Source organism: Melospiza melodia, chromosome 18 (genome assembly GCF_035770615.1).
Source record: "Melospiza melodia melodia isolate bMelMel2 chromosome 18, bMelMel2.pri, whole genome shotgun sequence".
Taxonomy (NCBI): domain Eukaryota; kingdom Metazoa; phylum Chordata; class Aves; order Passeriformes; family Passerellidae; genus Melospiza; species Melospiza melodia.
The window spans coordinates 5,112,899-5,127,346 of NC_086211.1; the positions used below are offsets into that span (position 1 = coordinate 5,112,899).

General features: G+C 47.8%; 1 protein-coding gene across 2 annotated transcripts in view; it reads left to right on the plus strand.

Annotated features, from left to right (window-relative positions):
* The first annotated feature begins 50 nt into the window (after positions 1-50).
* INTS1 (integrator complex subunit 1) overlaps positions 51-14,448 on the plus strand; it is a 28,146-nt gene continuing 13,748 nt past the window's right edge. Inside the window, exons 1-27 of one of the 2 annotated variants that reach the window (XM_063171786.1) lie at positions 51-168; positions 281-571; positions 1,145-1,341; positions 1,557-1,694; positions 2,283-2,442; positions 2,809-2,914; positions 3,177-3,363; positions 3,493-3,638; positions 3,941-4,082; positions 4,421-4,597; positions 4,847-4,955; positions 5,554-5,674; positions 6,316-6,393; positions 6,888-7,045; positions 8,213-8,309; positions 8,708-8,799; positions 9,127-9,187; positions 9,570-9,767; positions 10,049-10,178; positions 10,391-10,570; positions 10,662-10,811; positions 11,313-11,492; positions 11,680-11,784; positions 12,491-12,658; positions 12,972-13,083; positions 13,406-13,567; positions 14,298-14,444. In XM_063171786.1, the coding sequence (XP_063027856.1) occupies positions 111-168; positions 281-571; positions 1,145-1,341; positions 1,557-1,694; positions 2,283-2,442; positions 2,809-2,914; positions 3,177-3,363; positions 3,493-3,638; positions 3,941-4,082; positions 4,421-4,597; positions 4,847-4,955; positions 5,554-5,674; positions 6,316-6,393; positions 6,888-7,045; positions 8,213-8,309; positions 8,708-8,799; positions 9,127-9,187; positions 9,570-9,767; positions 10,049-10,178; positions 10,391-10,570; positions 10,662-10,811; positions 11,313-11,492; positions 11,680-11,784; positions 12,491-12,658; positions 12,972-13,083; positions 13,406-13,567; positions 14,298-14,444 (3,850 nt within the window). In that variant the 5' untranslated portion in view covers positions 51-110. The remainder of the gene's footprint in view (positions 169-280; positions 572-1,144; positions 1,342-1,556; positions 1,695-2,282; positions 2,443-2,808; positions 2,915-3,176; positions 3,364-3,492; positions 3,639-3,940; positions 4,083-4,420; positions 4,598-4,846; positions 4,956-5,553; positions 5,675-6,315; positions 6,394-6,887; positions 7,046-8,212; positions 8,310-8,707; positions 8,800-9,126; positions 9,188-9,569; positions 9,768-10,048; positions 10,179-10,390; positions 10,571-10,661; positions 10,812-11,312; positions 11,493-11,679; positions 11,785-12,490; positions 12,659-12,971; positions 13,084-13,405; positions 13,568-14,297; positions 14,445-14,448) is intronic. The other variant, XM_063171787.1, reaches the window with a different exon arrangement.

The following is a 14,448-nucleotide window of genomic DNA, read 5'->3' on the forward strand; positions in this document are numbered from 1 at the left end:
GGTTCCGTGCGGCCGCGGCCGTCGGTCGGTCCCGGCTCTCGGTCCCTGGTGTCTGTCTGTCCGTCCCGGCTGTCTCTCGGTCCGGTGCTGAGCCGGTGCTCGGCGGCGCCATGAACCGGCCGAAGGCGGCGGCCGTGCGGCGGCCCAGCGCCGTGCCCAAGCCCTCCGGTGAGTCCCGCGGGGCCGGCCGGGCTCTGTCCCGCACTGTGGTTGTCGCTCACTGTCCCTCACTGTCGCTGTCCCTCATTGTCGCTCACTGTCGCTGTCTCTCCCCTCGCAGCTCACCCGCCGCCCGGAGATTTCATCGCGCTGGGCTCCAAGGGGCAGAGCGGCGAGGGCAAGGCCGCCGTGACGCTGCTGAAGCCGGCGCCGCCCGGGCTGCCCTCGGAGCGCAAGCGGGACGCGGCCGCCGCCTTGGCGGGCCCGGCGGGGCTGCCCGGGCTCACCAAGCGGCCCAAGCTCTCCTCCACGCCGCCCCTCAGCGCCCTGGGACGCCTGGCAGAGGCGGCCGTGGCGGAGAAAAGAGCCATCTCGCCCTCCATCAAGGAGCCGTCTGTCATCCCCATCGAAGGTGAGCCTCGCTGCGCTCCTGCTGTCACACGGAGACCTCGGGGAAGCTTCTCCTTGCTCTGGAGTCTCATCCCAGGAGTCGTTCTGGAAGCCCACGCTGCAATTATGTGCTGTCCTCGAGGGTTTCCTTCCCTGGATATGGGGCTGAAGTCAAGGCTTTCTCTTCTGTTGGCATTGGGTTGTGTTCATTCTGTCTGACAGCTGTTTAGTAGCTGTATGCAAAATACTCCCTTGAGGAGATCTCAAAGTCTGGATTGTAGTGTGTTATTCACATACCTCTTTAGCAAACTCTGGGTCTGGATGTTGCCTTTGAATTGTCCATTTCAATTGTCCAAATGTATCCATTTCTGATATTGGGTACATTTGCAGAGGAGTGTGCTAGCATGGAAAAACAAGGGGTATTATCAGTTGTGAAACACAACTTTTAATGGCAATTGAGTTGGGAAAAACTGTTGCAGGGGCTAAAAGTGAGCTGGTCAGTGCTTTGCTGTCCCTTGTGACTGGTCCTGCAGCACCTCAGGGCGGTCATTTGGTGTGAGGGTAAATGCTGATGCCTGTGTGTTGGTGGTTGCAGTCGTCCCCACGGTGCTGCTGGATGAGATTGAGGCAGCAGAGGCAGAAGGCAACGATGACCGTATTGAGGGGGTGCTGTGTGGAGCTGTGAAGCAGCTGAAGATGAACAGAGCCAAACCTGACACCACTCTCTACCTGAGCCTCATGTACCTGGCAAAAATCAAACCCAACATATTTGCCACTGAAGGGGTTATCGAGGTGAGGATTCACAAAGTCACTGACTGAGCATTCTTGCCAAACTGTGAGCAGACTTGTACTTTCTCTCAGGCCAGAGCATGGTCTGCATGGCTTTGTAAATACCAGAGCTCTGTGGCAAGCTGCTGCAATTTGTATTTCTCTTTCTGCAGCTTCTCTGCATGCTTTCTCAATAGATGACTTGTTTATCATTTTATTTTTTGTGGATGTTATTCCAGGCACTGTGCAGCCTACTCCGAAGAGATGCCTCCATCAATTTCAAAGCCAAAGGGAACAGTCTTGTGTCTGTCTTGGCATGCAACCTTCTCATGGCAGCTTATGAAGAGGATGAGAACTGGCCAGAGATCTTTGTCAAGGTTGGTGAGCTGAGGGGGCTTCTGGACTGAGGCAGTGATGGGCAGACTGGTTTGGGAAATGTGGATTTGTTGGAGTAGGAGAGCATCATGGGATTTATTACAGATGCAGGGAAGGGGGTGGCTAGTGTCCTCTTGTCCACTGTGGGAATGCAGCTGGAGGAGGCTGAAATTGGAGTCTGGACCCATCCTTGTAAGGAAAATCTCCATGGGTTTCTGGAATGTAGCCTCCATTGCCTTCTGTTGCCTTATCTCTGAGATGTCTTTGAGAGTCTGTATTGATGTAAGTGTTGCAGAGACTCCTTGCTTTCTCTTTGGTGTGTAGGGGTTAAAAAAGCCCTTTAACTTGAAAAGACCGAGCTGACCAGCTTGTATATTTTGATGGCAGAAGTTGTTGTAAAGTGTTCCTTCAGAAGGTGCCCAGTAGAGCTTGGGATGTGGTGGTATAAATTTTTGCTCTTTTATGATAATCTGGTCTGGTTTTTATTCACTGGTTATGTTAGTTTCCTACTCTGTACATTAGAAATCCATAAAAACTCACATATACTCCTTAATTAACCCCATGGAAATGGGTTGTGCTCCCTGCTGCAGGTGTACATCGAGGACTCCCTCGGGGAGCGCATCTGGGTGGACAGCCCTCACTGCAAGACATTTGTGGATAACATCCAGACAGCTTTTAACACCAAGATGCCTCCTAAGACCATGCTCTTGCATGGAGAAGTTGGACGTAGTGGAGGGGACCTTAGTGCTGGTAAGAAGATGTTTGGGAACCAGGAGCAAAGGTTTAGGGAGAGGACAGAGCCTGCAGTGCTTATTGACTTGTGAGAATAGTTTAGATGGAGTCATACAGACCAGGCTTTGAGTTCCAGGCATTGCTTTTCTCCTTTATGGGTCTCTGTCATGCCCAGGGGATGTTTGAGGGTAGTTAAAAATAGGCTTATATGGGATGCAGTGTGAGAAGCTGTGGTCCTGCCAAAAGGGATCCCTGAAAGAAGCTGAACAATCCAGAGCACAAGTGATTGATCTCTAAGAAGAGGAGCTGTGTGCTGTGTCCAGTGATTGACCTGTAGGGAGAGGAGTTGTCTCATGGGGTGTGCTGTGTCCTGGTCTCTCTTAGGGAGTAGCCCACACCCTTCCATGACAGAGGAGGAGGACAGCCAGAGTGAGCTGCTGATTGCAGAGGAGAAAATGAGCCCGGAGCAGGCGGGCCAGCTCATGCCCAGGTACAGTGCCTCTTCCTCTCCTGACACAGTTGTGTGCAGGTGTGTCTGTAGATGTGTCTGTGCTCACCCACCTGCAGAGCTGTGGCAGGAAGCTCCTTCTCTGTGCTCCTGTGGCATTTGCTGGGGGATGTTGATAAAGATAAAACTGGTGCCAAGAGAAAAGAGGGGATTTTCTTGGTTTGCAAGTTGTACCACAAACAAGAGTGCTGATCTCTGGACTGTCTTTTGTGGAAATGAGTAAAGTTCAGTTTGTGTGTCCCAGGTATGAAGACCTTGCAGAGAGTGTGGAGGAATATGTGCTGGACATGCTCCGGGACCAGCTGAACCGGCGGCAGCCCATGGACAACGTCTCCAGGAACCTGCTGCGCCTGCTGACAGCCACCTGTGGCTACAAAGAGGTGCGCCAGATGGCTGTGCAGAGGCTGGAGATGTGGCTGCAGAACCCAAAGGTGAGGAGAGGAGCTGCTGGAGCACAGCCCTGGTCTGCAATCCAGCCAGGAGGGCTGCTTGCTGTACTCCAGTTATGTTTCTGGTCTGTAATGGTGAGTGGTTGAAGTCTTTCTGCTCTTTTTCTGCAGTTGACCAAGCCAGCTCAGGACTTGCTGATGTCGGTGTGTATGAACTGTAACACCCACAGCTCAGAGGACATGGAAGTTATCTCCAACCTGATCAAAATTCGTCTCAAGCCAAAAGTCCTTCTCAACCACTACATGCTGTGTGTCAGGTGAGTGACTGGGTCTGTGACAGGAAGGGAGAGCACTGTGGGAGACATGCCCAGGGACTTGACAGTCTCAATGTCGCTGCACAGTGGTTTTAAATATCAGCTTGGGGCACAGAGTGTCTTGTGTTCATTTAAATGAATTTCACTGTCCTAGAAATCTTTCAGTAGTCCTTTGATATTGTCCTTTGATATGTGCTGTTCTATCCTTTTCACTTTTGTGTGCTAAATACTTCAAGGAGAAATGAAAAGAATGTGTCCAGCTGCAATGAAATGTCAATTCAGGTGTCCCTGGTCTTCCCTTGCAGGGAGCTGCTGAATGCACACAGGGATAACCTGGGCACCACCATTAAGTTTGTGATTTTCAATGAACTGTCAAATGCAAGAAATCCCAACAACATGCAGATCCTGTATACTGTGCTTCAGCACAGCTCAGAGCAAGCTCCAAAGGTAGGTGCAGGGTCTTGGATGACTGATGGTTACCCCAGAACCCCACCTGACAGATTTAGTTGTTTCGAGGCCCAGATGAATCTTTTCACAGACAGCTGTCTGGTCTGTATCATACTATTTTGAAATTATATAATTATTCTTGCTAGGAATAAACATAAATGGGCATTTTCTAACTCCCACATTCTGGGTGATAATGCAGTTTCATGAGAGAAACATTATTACAGCTGCCCAGGGGTCTGAAGGACAGGATACGTCCAGCATGGTTTCCTTGTGTCTCTTCATGTTGTGGATGCAGACCCATTACAGTGCACTGAACGTTTCTCTCTGTGTGGCCCCAGTACCTGGCCATGGTGTTCCAGGACCTGCTGACCACCAAGGACGATTACCTGCGAGCTTCACGGGCTCTGCTGAGAGAGATCATCAAGCAGACAAAGCATGAGATCAACTTCCAGGCCTTCTGCCTGGGTCTCATGCAGGAAAGGAAGGAGGCCCTGTATGCAGAGATGGAGTTCAAGGTACCATTCCCCACCCCTGTGCTGCTGGATGTGCCAGAGGTGCCCTGACCTCTCCTGTGTCTGCTTTCCTGGCCATTCTTCCTTTTGCTCTTTGGTGTGTGAGTGAGTCACTATTTGTGTGTCTCATAGCAGCACTCCCATATCTCATTTCCAAACATCCACGTTCATCCTTTTTGATGACAAAACACTTCCAGAAGGCAGCTCTGGCTGTTGCCATTCAACTCTTTTTTTTTTCTTTGCTATTTCAAGGAGCGGTTTGTCATTCACATAACCGACCTGCTGGCTGTCTCCATGATGCTTGGTATCACAGCCCAGGTGAAGGAGGCTGGAATTGCTTGGGACAAAGGAGAGAAAAAGAGTAAGCAGAAGAAACTAGGTTCTCTCTGAGGATGAACATTTTAGTAGATATCTGCCCCTGGTGTTGGTGGAACATCAGCTAGGGTTGGGAGCCTGCTGCCATCCTGGGGCTGATAGAGATTGGGGATGTGGCATTTGCATGGCCAGTGCTTCTTGTATCTATGGAAGCAGTGGCTGAGGCTGGAGAGAGGGAGCTGTGGGTGGAGGGGCCTCAGGCCTGAAGGGGCAGCTGTAAGGATTAAGGGGCTGGGAAGACAAACCTTTGGTGTGGCATTGACATGACTGCCCACGTGCCTTCTTCTCACAAAACTAATCCATCTGTGCTTTGTGTTGGGGGTTTTACTGCAGAAAGCAAAGAACATGTTCTGCCAGAGCTGGGGGACTCAAGTCCTTCTCATACACTCCTCTGGTTCCCCTTCTCTAGTGGAAGGTGTGGTGCAGGAATTGGAACAAGATGATCTTTAAGGTTCCTTCCAACTCAAACCATTCTGTGATTCTGTGATTTGCTATTGATGCCTCAGAGTCCTGTTTACTGTCTTGAAACCACCACACTTCTGATGAGGCCCGTGTGTGTATTTTGTGCCCTGAATGTTTTTCAGACCTGGAAGTGCTGCGCTCTTTCCAGAACCAGATTGCTGCTATCCAGCGTGATGCTGTCTGGTGGCTGCATACAGTTGTTCCATCTATCAGCAAGCTGGCTCCAAAGGACTATGTGCACTGGTGAGAGTCAGCCTGGTCATGTCTGTGCATAACCAGTCCCTTCCCCAACACTTTTCATATATTATGAAAGCAGGTATACACCAGGTTTTAGTTAGATTTCTCTCCCATTTTCAGACAGGGAGTAGAAACAGTTTTAGCAGGGACTGTCTCCCTCTCTGAAACTCCTTCAGGTGCATTCTCATACCAGAAATATATGATAATGGAAAATATTTCTGATTTATGTTTAGGCCCACTCAGTAGGGGATTTTTAGCTATCTGACCAAACAAATTCCCTGTGGACTCCTTGGTTTTTTGTTTTTTTTTTAATTTGACATCCTTTTTAAGGCTCTGTTGCTGAGGGCTCCACAGATAGTTTTGTCTTCTGGAGAACAGATGATATCCTGGGGTCTTGACACAAGGTATTACTGAGACAGTTCAAGCCAGAATTTTTAGTAAGCAAGACAGGTTACTGAAAGTATAAAAGCCCCGAGCCCATGTTGATTGCATAGTCCTCTCTGTTCTGAATCATGTTGTTCCTGTTGCTAGACTCACTTACCTGAGAGTGCTCTTGGGAAGCTTTAGCAGGATTTGAGGGAGACTGGACTGTTGTATGTGTTCTTAAGCCTCACAGATGATGTTTACTGTGCTATTCATCTCTACAGCCTCCACAAGGTGCTCTTCACAGAGCAGCCAGAAACCTACTACAAATGGGACAACTGGCCCCCCGAGAGTGACCGCAAGTGAGTGCCTGCCCTTCCTGTGGTAGCTGCAGGGGGAGCTGCTCTAGCTGGAGGCAGAGGAATGGGTGTTTTCTGGTGATCCTTATATAGCTCTGTGTTGGAAAGGCTTGGAACTGTGCTCAGATTTTCTTCATCTGTTACACTGCCATAAAACTGGGGGGTGTTGTTCCACTCTCCATCTGTTCCTCTTCCTCCTTCATTCCTGTTCCCTGTGCCAAGCTGTTCTGTATCTTGACACTGTAGTTGTAAGGAGAGCGGCCCCACAGTGTGTGGGTAACTGGGGTAAGGTGAGGGAGCTCAGACTCAAGGGGGCTGAAGCGTAGAAGGCGCTGCAGGTGATACTCAGATAATAATTTGTTTCAAATAGTTGCATTTGGAGCTGGAGATCGGGGAAAGAGGCTGTGATGTATCTTCTGCTCAGATACGTTGTAAGGTCCCTGGAGGGTTCCAGGAGGCTGCTGTGCACGGTGATTGATGTCCGGTGTCCCCTGCAGCTTCTTCCTGCGGCTGTGCTCGGAGGTGCCCATCCTGGAGGACACGCTGATGCGCATCCTGGTGATCGGGCTGTCGCGGGACCTGCCCCTGGGCCCTGCCGATGCCATGGAGCTCGCCGACCACTTGGTGAAGAGGGCTGCAGCTGTGCAAGCAGATGGTGAGGCTGCACAGGCTCCCACCAGCAAGTGCTGGCTTCTGCCTCCGCATCCTCCTATTGCCACCCAGGGCTGAGACAGCTCCTACCACCTACCAAAGAGCCTTTGCATCACTTAAAGCATATTTTAGTCGTGATGGCTAAACATTTGGCTCAAAGCCAGCTGTGCTGCTGTTGCTTTCTCACTAGAGGAGCTTCTTATTTTTTCTTACTGTTTCTCTCTGTTGCTAATTTTGTATCGTGGAGTGTTTGGGAAATTATTGGTTGTGTGGAGAATGAAGGAATGTGAACAACCACCCAGAGTTTTGAGTCAGCATTTTAAAATTCAATTTAGTCCTTTGTACGTACTGTAAAATGAAATTTGTAGGCTATGCAAAAATGGAAGGATTGGAAGTTAAATTAATTAACCAATTGTATGCTCTTCTCAAGTCCATTATTGGGACACTTACAGAATAGCAGTTACAAAAGCAATCTTTACTCTTACTTCTTTTATTAATTCATTTAGCATTTGTCTAAATTCCTGCATTGCTGGTAAATACATCCATTCAGCTGAGCTGTGTATGTTTGTGGCAGAATTGAGGGTGTTGTCAGAGTTTGGTTCTAAAGCATCTTACATGCTCTTACTGCCGACTGGTTAATGGCAAAGAGGGCTTGTGGAAGGATTTAGGCTTTGCTTGTTTTATTGCTGTTCAGTATCCTTTCACAATGTGTCCAGCCTCTCATATAGGATTTTAAATCCTGCACCATTTCATATACTGGAAAACTCAGAATTAGAGTGAATCTGAAACTTGCAGCAAAGTTGAAATTCATTTCTAGTTCTTCTGAGCCCCAGAAGTTCTGAGCAGATTTGTTGCTTACCTGAAGGAGTGTATCCAAGTTCTGAAAAAGTTACAAGTATCATATTGGATGCATTTGGGAAAAAAGTACCCTTAAGAATTTAAACCAGATTGCTGCTGAAAAGCTCCATATCCTTATATATCGACTTATAGGATTTTTTAAGTGTTGTTGCTCTTTAAATGTTGATTTTTAGTTTTTGTAATATCACAAGAACAAGCCCACAATAACATAGTTGCTTGAAGTAAAATTTTTTTACACTGTGCTGCTTTTCTTGAAGGACTTTCAGGCAGGTAGACAGGTCAATAACTTGTTCAGTCTCTTCTTCTCCTCCAGATGTTGAGGTCCTGAGGGTAGAAAGAATCCAGCTGATCGATGCAGTCTTAAATCTGTGCACTTACCACCACCCAGAGAATATCCAGCTACCTCCAGGGTAAGACTTATCACATAGATAATCTTGCTGTGATCTAGCTCGCTTTCACCTTGTGACTAACATTTCCAGTACACAGATTTTAAGATGCTTTTCTGTATTAAAATTTGTCATAACAAAATGACAAGGATTTTCAGGGTCATGTTAAGGTGGGTATTTCTCTAGAGCAATCAAGACCTGAGTCATGGAATGTACTTTGGTCTGCAAGCACTGACTTTCTGCCCTAGAAATCTTCAGCTGAGCTGGAAGGATTTTTGTGTGGGTGTGGGTGTCTCTTTGTTGGGAAAAGCACTGAACTGGCATGACTGAATCTAAACAGTGCTTGATTAAGGGGAAAAGCAGACTTGAGATGGGCTAAGGAATCAAACTTGACCACTTATTTCTGTTGGTGGCTTTTGCAGGTACCAGCCTCCAAATCTAGCTATTTCTACTCTCTACTGGAAAGCCTGGCCTCTCCTGCTAGTAGTGGCTGCATTCAATCCTGAAAATATTGGTGAGTTGGGACATTTCTCAGGATGCCAGTTCTGCTGCAAAAATTGGCCAAGATACTTTCTGCAGAAGTCTGGTTGCTTGTGTGCAAGGCCTGTGCTGGGTTGGTGAGGTAACTGCACTTAAATAACTGTGTATCCCCTGTGGCTGAAAAATGTGTGCAGGTGGGATTTGGACCAGCATGTGGCTGGAGTTGCCTTGTTTGTGCTCTGAGTGTTATGAGCTGTTCTCAAGTGAGCTTGTGTTTTCCCACCTTGCAATGTGTTAGAGTATATTTAAAGGCTCTGTTTTTTTCCTGTATTCCTTATTGTTGTTCTCTTCTCTGCTGCAGGTCTGGCTGCATGGGAGGAGTACCCCTCTCTAAAGATGCTCATGGAAATGGTCATGACCAAGTTAGTATGGTTAAATCCCTAAGTATGTCAAACAGACCACTGAAAACACACATTTCTGAATTAAGTTTGAGCCATGCAACTCCTTCCTTTCCAGTGGGACTTGTGTAAAATAAACTGGCATCAACACTGCAGTTGGAGTGGGAAAAAAGCCTTCCCTTGACAAAAATATTATAAGCAAGGGAATAAAACTGAGAAAAAGAGGGAGGGGAATGACTGCTGTGCCTTGCTGAGAAGGTCTCAGTCTCCTGGTTCCACTGAGGAACTACTTGGTTTTTTCTATGTTGTCTATCAGAGCTGAGGTCCTGTGTTCTTTCTGACTGTGGTTCATGAATTTTGAATAGAACAAAATAACCATTTCCTTTTTCAAACTCTTTTTTCTCAGTAATTATTCCTATCCTCAATGTACCTTGACGGATGAGGAGACACGCACAGAGATGATTAATCGTGAACTTCAAATCTCCCAGAGAGAAAAACAGGAGATTCTTGCATTTGAGGGTCATCTGGCAGCTGCATCCACAAAACAAACAATTACAGAGAGCAGCAGCCTCTTGCTGTCCCAGCTGACAAGTCTGGACCCTCAGTAAGTAGCCTTCTGCATTCTAGTACCTTTATGAAATCCTAGTTAACAGCACTAGCAGGAAACCCTGCTCCTCCACAGGGTGCTTGATGTGGGGAAGAAGAACCCTGTGGTGTGGTAGCCCATGGGATCACAGAATCATAGAGTGGTTTTGGTTGGAAGATCATCTGGTTGCAACCTGCCTGCCACCTTTTTATAAACCCCTCATGCACTACAGAACTGACTGAACGTGCTCACATCAGAGTGAAGGTCTGCCAGGCTGTAACTTGCTGTTTCTGTGGCAGGGGCCCCCCTCGCAGACCTCCACCACATGTCCTGGAGCAGGTGAAAAGCCTGAACCAGTCTCTTCGCCTGGGCCACCTTCTGTGTCGCAGTCGCCATCCTGACTTTCTGCTCAACATCATCCAGAGACAGGTAGGCTGTGGTGGGACTGGATCCTTTGCCTCTGAAACTTGAGCAGAGTGGGGGCAAAAGGAAGCTGAGTGAGATTCAGGGGAAGGTGGTTTGCTGCTCAGGAATTAAATGATCAGTGTGCTGCTCTGATCTATGATCTACGTTCTATGATCTATGTTCTGTCTGATCTATGATCTATGATCTGCTGACCTTGTTACTCTCATCCTTCCCAGGCCTCATCACAGTCAATGCCATGGCTGGCAGATCTGGTTCAGTCCAGTGAGGGCTCCTTGGATGTCCTGCCTGTGCAGTGTCTTTGTGAATTCCTGCTTCATGATGCTGCTGATGAATCAACCTCAGGTGAAGAAGAAGAGGAGGGTGAGAGTAAGGACCAGCGTGCCAAGAAACGCCAGGTGAGCATTCTCTTGGGGATCCCTTGTGCTAGCTACTTTCTGTGCATCCCAGATTTGATTTCACTGGACAGACCAACTTATCACTTCACAGAGACAACAGAAACAAAGGCAGTTGCTTGGACGTTTGCAAGACTTGCTGTTGGGACCCAAAGCAGATGAACAGACAACCTGTGAGGTGCTTGACTACTTCCTGCGGCGCCTGAGCTCCTCCCAGGTGGCTTCCAGGGTCCTGGCCATGAAGGTGAGCAGAATGGAAATCATCTTGACTGGGGTCTGTCTAAACCCCAGGGCAGAGCCCTAGGTTATCTTGAGTGCAGAGCCAGCACAGTGCAATTGTTCCATGTCATCCTCCTTTAGTGACTTGTCTCAATCTCCAAACCCCACCAAATACACTTCTGCTCCCTGCTGCTCAGAAGTTATTGTTCAACAACTAAGTTGTACTGAAGATAGAGCTGGATTTTACTATGTTTCCTGTGGAGTTCAGGTGTATGCTCAGGAGATTGTGTGCCATGTGGAGTAATTGGCAGAGGCTGTTGTTTGTGAGTGAGTGCCTGGTGCTCAGACTGAAACTTCAAGCAGGGTATCTGTCAAGAAAACTCATTATATGAGATGAAACCTGTTGTGTGCTGCATTTGGATTGTTCTGTGGTGTTTGAAGCATGTTTCTGTTACATTCACTAGTATGAACCTAGCAGTCCAGCTGTGGCTTCAAATGCAACAGCTGTGTGTGTGCGACTTTGCAGGGCCTGTCGTTGGTGCTGTCGGAAGGAGGGATGCGGGATGGGGAGGAGAAGGATCACCCCATGGAAGAAGACTCTGGTGATTCTGAGCTGCTGCAGGGGTATCAGTGGCTGCTGAGAGACCTCCCAAGGCTGCCACTGTTTGACAGTGTGAGAGCCACGACAGCTCTGGCCTTGCAGCAGGTGGGTGCAAGCAGCTGAAGGGAGGAGTGTCAGGCTTGTTCTTTTTCTACTAGTGCTGAAACAGATCTAAACAAACTGGATCTGGCTGTGATATTGGCATGTTTATGTGCTTGCAGAAGAATTTTGTTTATGCTGGTGCTTGTTTTCATTAAATCCTGATTTCTAATGAAAAGAGTTCTTATTCCAGGCCATCCACATGGAGACAGATCCCCAAACCATCAGTGCTTACCTGGTGTACCTCTCCCAGCACGCCCCAGTGGAGGAGCAGGGACAGCACAACGACCTTGCTCTGGTGAGAGGAGGGATTGTGTGGGGGACACATGGCATGTTCCAGGAGAGTGGTAGGCATAGGACCTGCTGTACCACCAGGATGAGTTTTGGGGAGTGTGTTACTCTGACAACTGCATGTTTGTGTCTGTGCATGGGCACCTGGCAGTGTTTCATAAATAAACAGGTGCCAAACCTGCAGTCATATGTGTCTGGGGAGAGAATGGGAAGTCAGGAACTTCAGTGGTGGGATATGTACTCCCCTATAACCAAAACTAGATTTCTGGGTTGATTTGTTTGTGTGAATTTTTTTCTTTTCAGAGAAGCTTTTGGTGATATTTTTTTAATAATGTTTTTTTTTCTTTTTTCTCCCTGGGTACTTTTTTTTTTGTTGCTTTAAGACTTATGTGCTGATAGTGCCTCTGTTTGGATACACGGGGGAGGTTGAATGATAAGATCAGGAGATCTTTTTCTTCAGAGTAAAGCTATGTGAAGGCTTATTTTGTAGTGGGGTGCATCAGAATGCATCTGTGCTCCACTGGGGCACTGTAAGATGCATGCAAAGCACCAACCTTTTCCCTCCTGTGTCAGTTCTACTCTTGACTCCACAAGCTGATCTCCAGAGTGGTGTGTACGGGGCTGATGATGGGAATGGAGAACACAATGCAGTGAAGCAGTGGGGCCTGGCTGTGCTTTGCAGTGAACGCCTCCTGGATGTTTTCTCCCTGCAGGACGTCGCCCGACTGATCGTGGAGCGCTCCACCATCATGTCCCACCTGTTCTCCAAGCTGTCCTACAGTGCTGAGTCAGATGCAGTGCTCGTGGCTCTGCTCTCCATCTTCTCGCGCTACATCAAGCGCATGCGGCAGAGCAAGGAGGGCGAGGAGGTGTACAGCTGGGTGAGTGCCTCCTGCCCTGCCCCAGCAGCTCACAGGCACTGACTGGGCAGGTTAACAGAACAGAAGCCCTTAATGGGTTACTCAATTTGAATAGACCAAGTCCAGCTCAAGAATTCCCTAATCTGAAAATAATCGGATTGTGACATAGGATGAGAGCTAAGCCTGTGTGTTTGTAAAATGCCTTTTTAACTTTTCCCCAAGTATATCCACTGTTGGAGATGTTGGGAACTATGGTCTGACTAAATTTGTCCATTCTCATGTTCTCTTTCTCTCCCCCTCTTTGCTCATCCTGTCTTATTCTGCCTTTTTCCAGTCAGAGTCCCAGGACCAGGTGTTCCTTCGCTGGACTAGTGGGGAAACAGCCACCATGCACATCCTTGTGGTCCATGCCATGGTTATTCTCCTGACACTGGGGCCACCTCAAGGTCAGTGAAGTATGCTCATGGTTTTTTTGGGGTAATGGTCAATACAGGTTGGCTTTTCTCTATCTGCTATCTCCTAACACGTCAGACTGGTGTTAATCCTATTCACAGGCTTGACCCTTGCAGTACATGTTTGTAGCTGTAAGATTTATCAGAATATTGCTGCAAGGAGTGAAGGATTTGCAGGCTTATTTATTTTTCTTTTCGCTTTCTGCAGACAGCAGGAAATGCCAAAACAATGGTGTGTTCTAGTGTATTAACAGAGAAGGGCAGGGCATTCTAGGTACTTGTGAACATGGGAAATAATTTCTTATCCACTCTTAAGCAGGGGATGGTGATTTTTACACCTTACTGGATATATGGTTCCCTGAGAAGAAGCCCCTCCCTACTGCTTTCCTGGTTGACACCTCGGAGGAGGCCCTGCTGCTCCCGGACTGGCTGAAGCTGCGCATGATCCGCTCCGAGGTCCCGCGGCTCGTGGATGCAGGTGAGCCTGGGCCGTGTCTGTTGGTGTTTCAAAGCCCTGCTGAAAGGAAAGGGAGAGGCTTCCTTGCTCAAGTGTGCCCAGCCATCCTGTTTGGATGCCTTTGAACGTAGCCATGTTACTTTTAAAGTAGGGGAGTGAGTCTGAATGGATATTCCCTTTTCTGTGTATTTTAAAGGAATGGGAGACTCTGAATTGAAGTCCCATCTCTTTTACAACAATTCAATTCAAGCTATGCAGTCACCAGACAATAGGCACAGCACTGTGGAAAGCTGTGCCTAGAGGATGTAAGCTAAACCTCTGGTTATTCTGGTCTTTGTACCACTCATCAGTGCTCTCTTTCTTCTTGGTATTCAGAGCTTTCATCCCATTTTACTAATTAAATGACAGCTGTCTATAGCCAGTGATTGAATTATTCAATAATTCCTGCCTGCAGCCATCAAGAGATAGGGTGGAAGTTATTTTTTAATACGAATGATTGCATTACTGAAGTTCTAATAAAATTAAACAGAAGATCAGATTAGCCAGTGAGTGAATTAACTGGAAGATGCAATAAGGCAGCAATAATTTGCAGAGGAAAGAAAATATAGTAGGCAGCTGTCAGAGTTCTGGCTTTAGGCTCTCTGCAGCTCTGTCATTAATGTGTCACAGACAAAAGCATAAAGATAGGTAATAAAGATGACCCTCCATGGACAGTTCAGAGGTCTGAGGACTCAGTGTTTGTCTATTGCAGCCCTGCAGGACCTGGAGCCACAGCAGCTGCTTCTCTTTGTTCAGTCCTTTGGAATCCCAGTTTCCAGCATGAGCAAACTTCTGCAGTACCTGGATCAGGCAGTATCTCATGACCCACAGACGCTGGAGCAGAACATCATGGACAAAAGTAA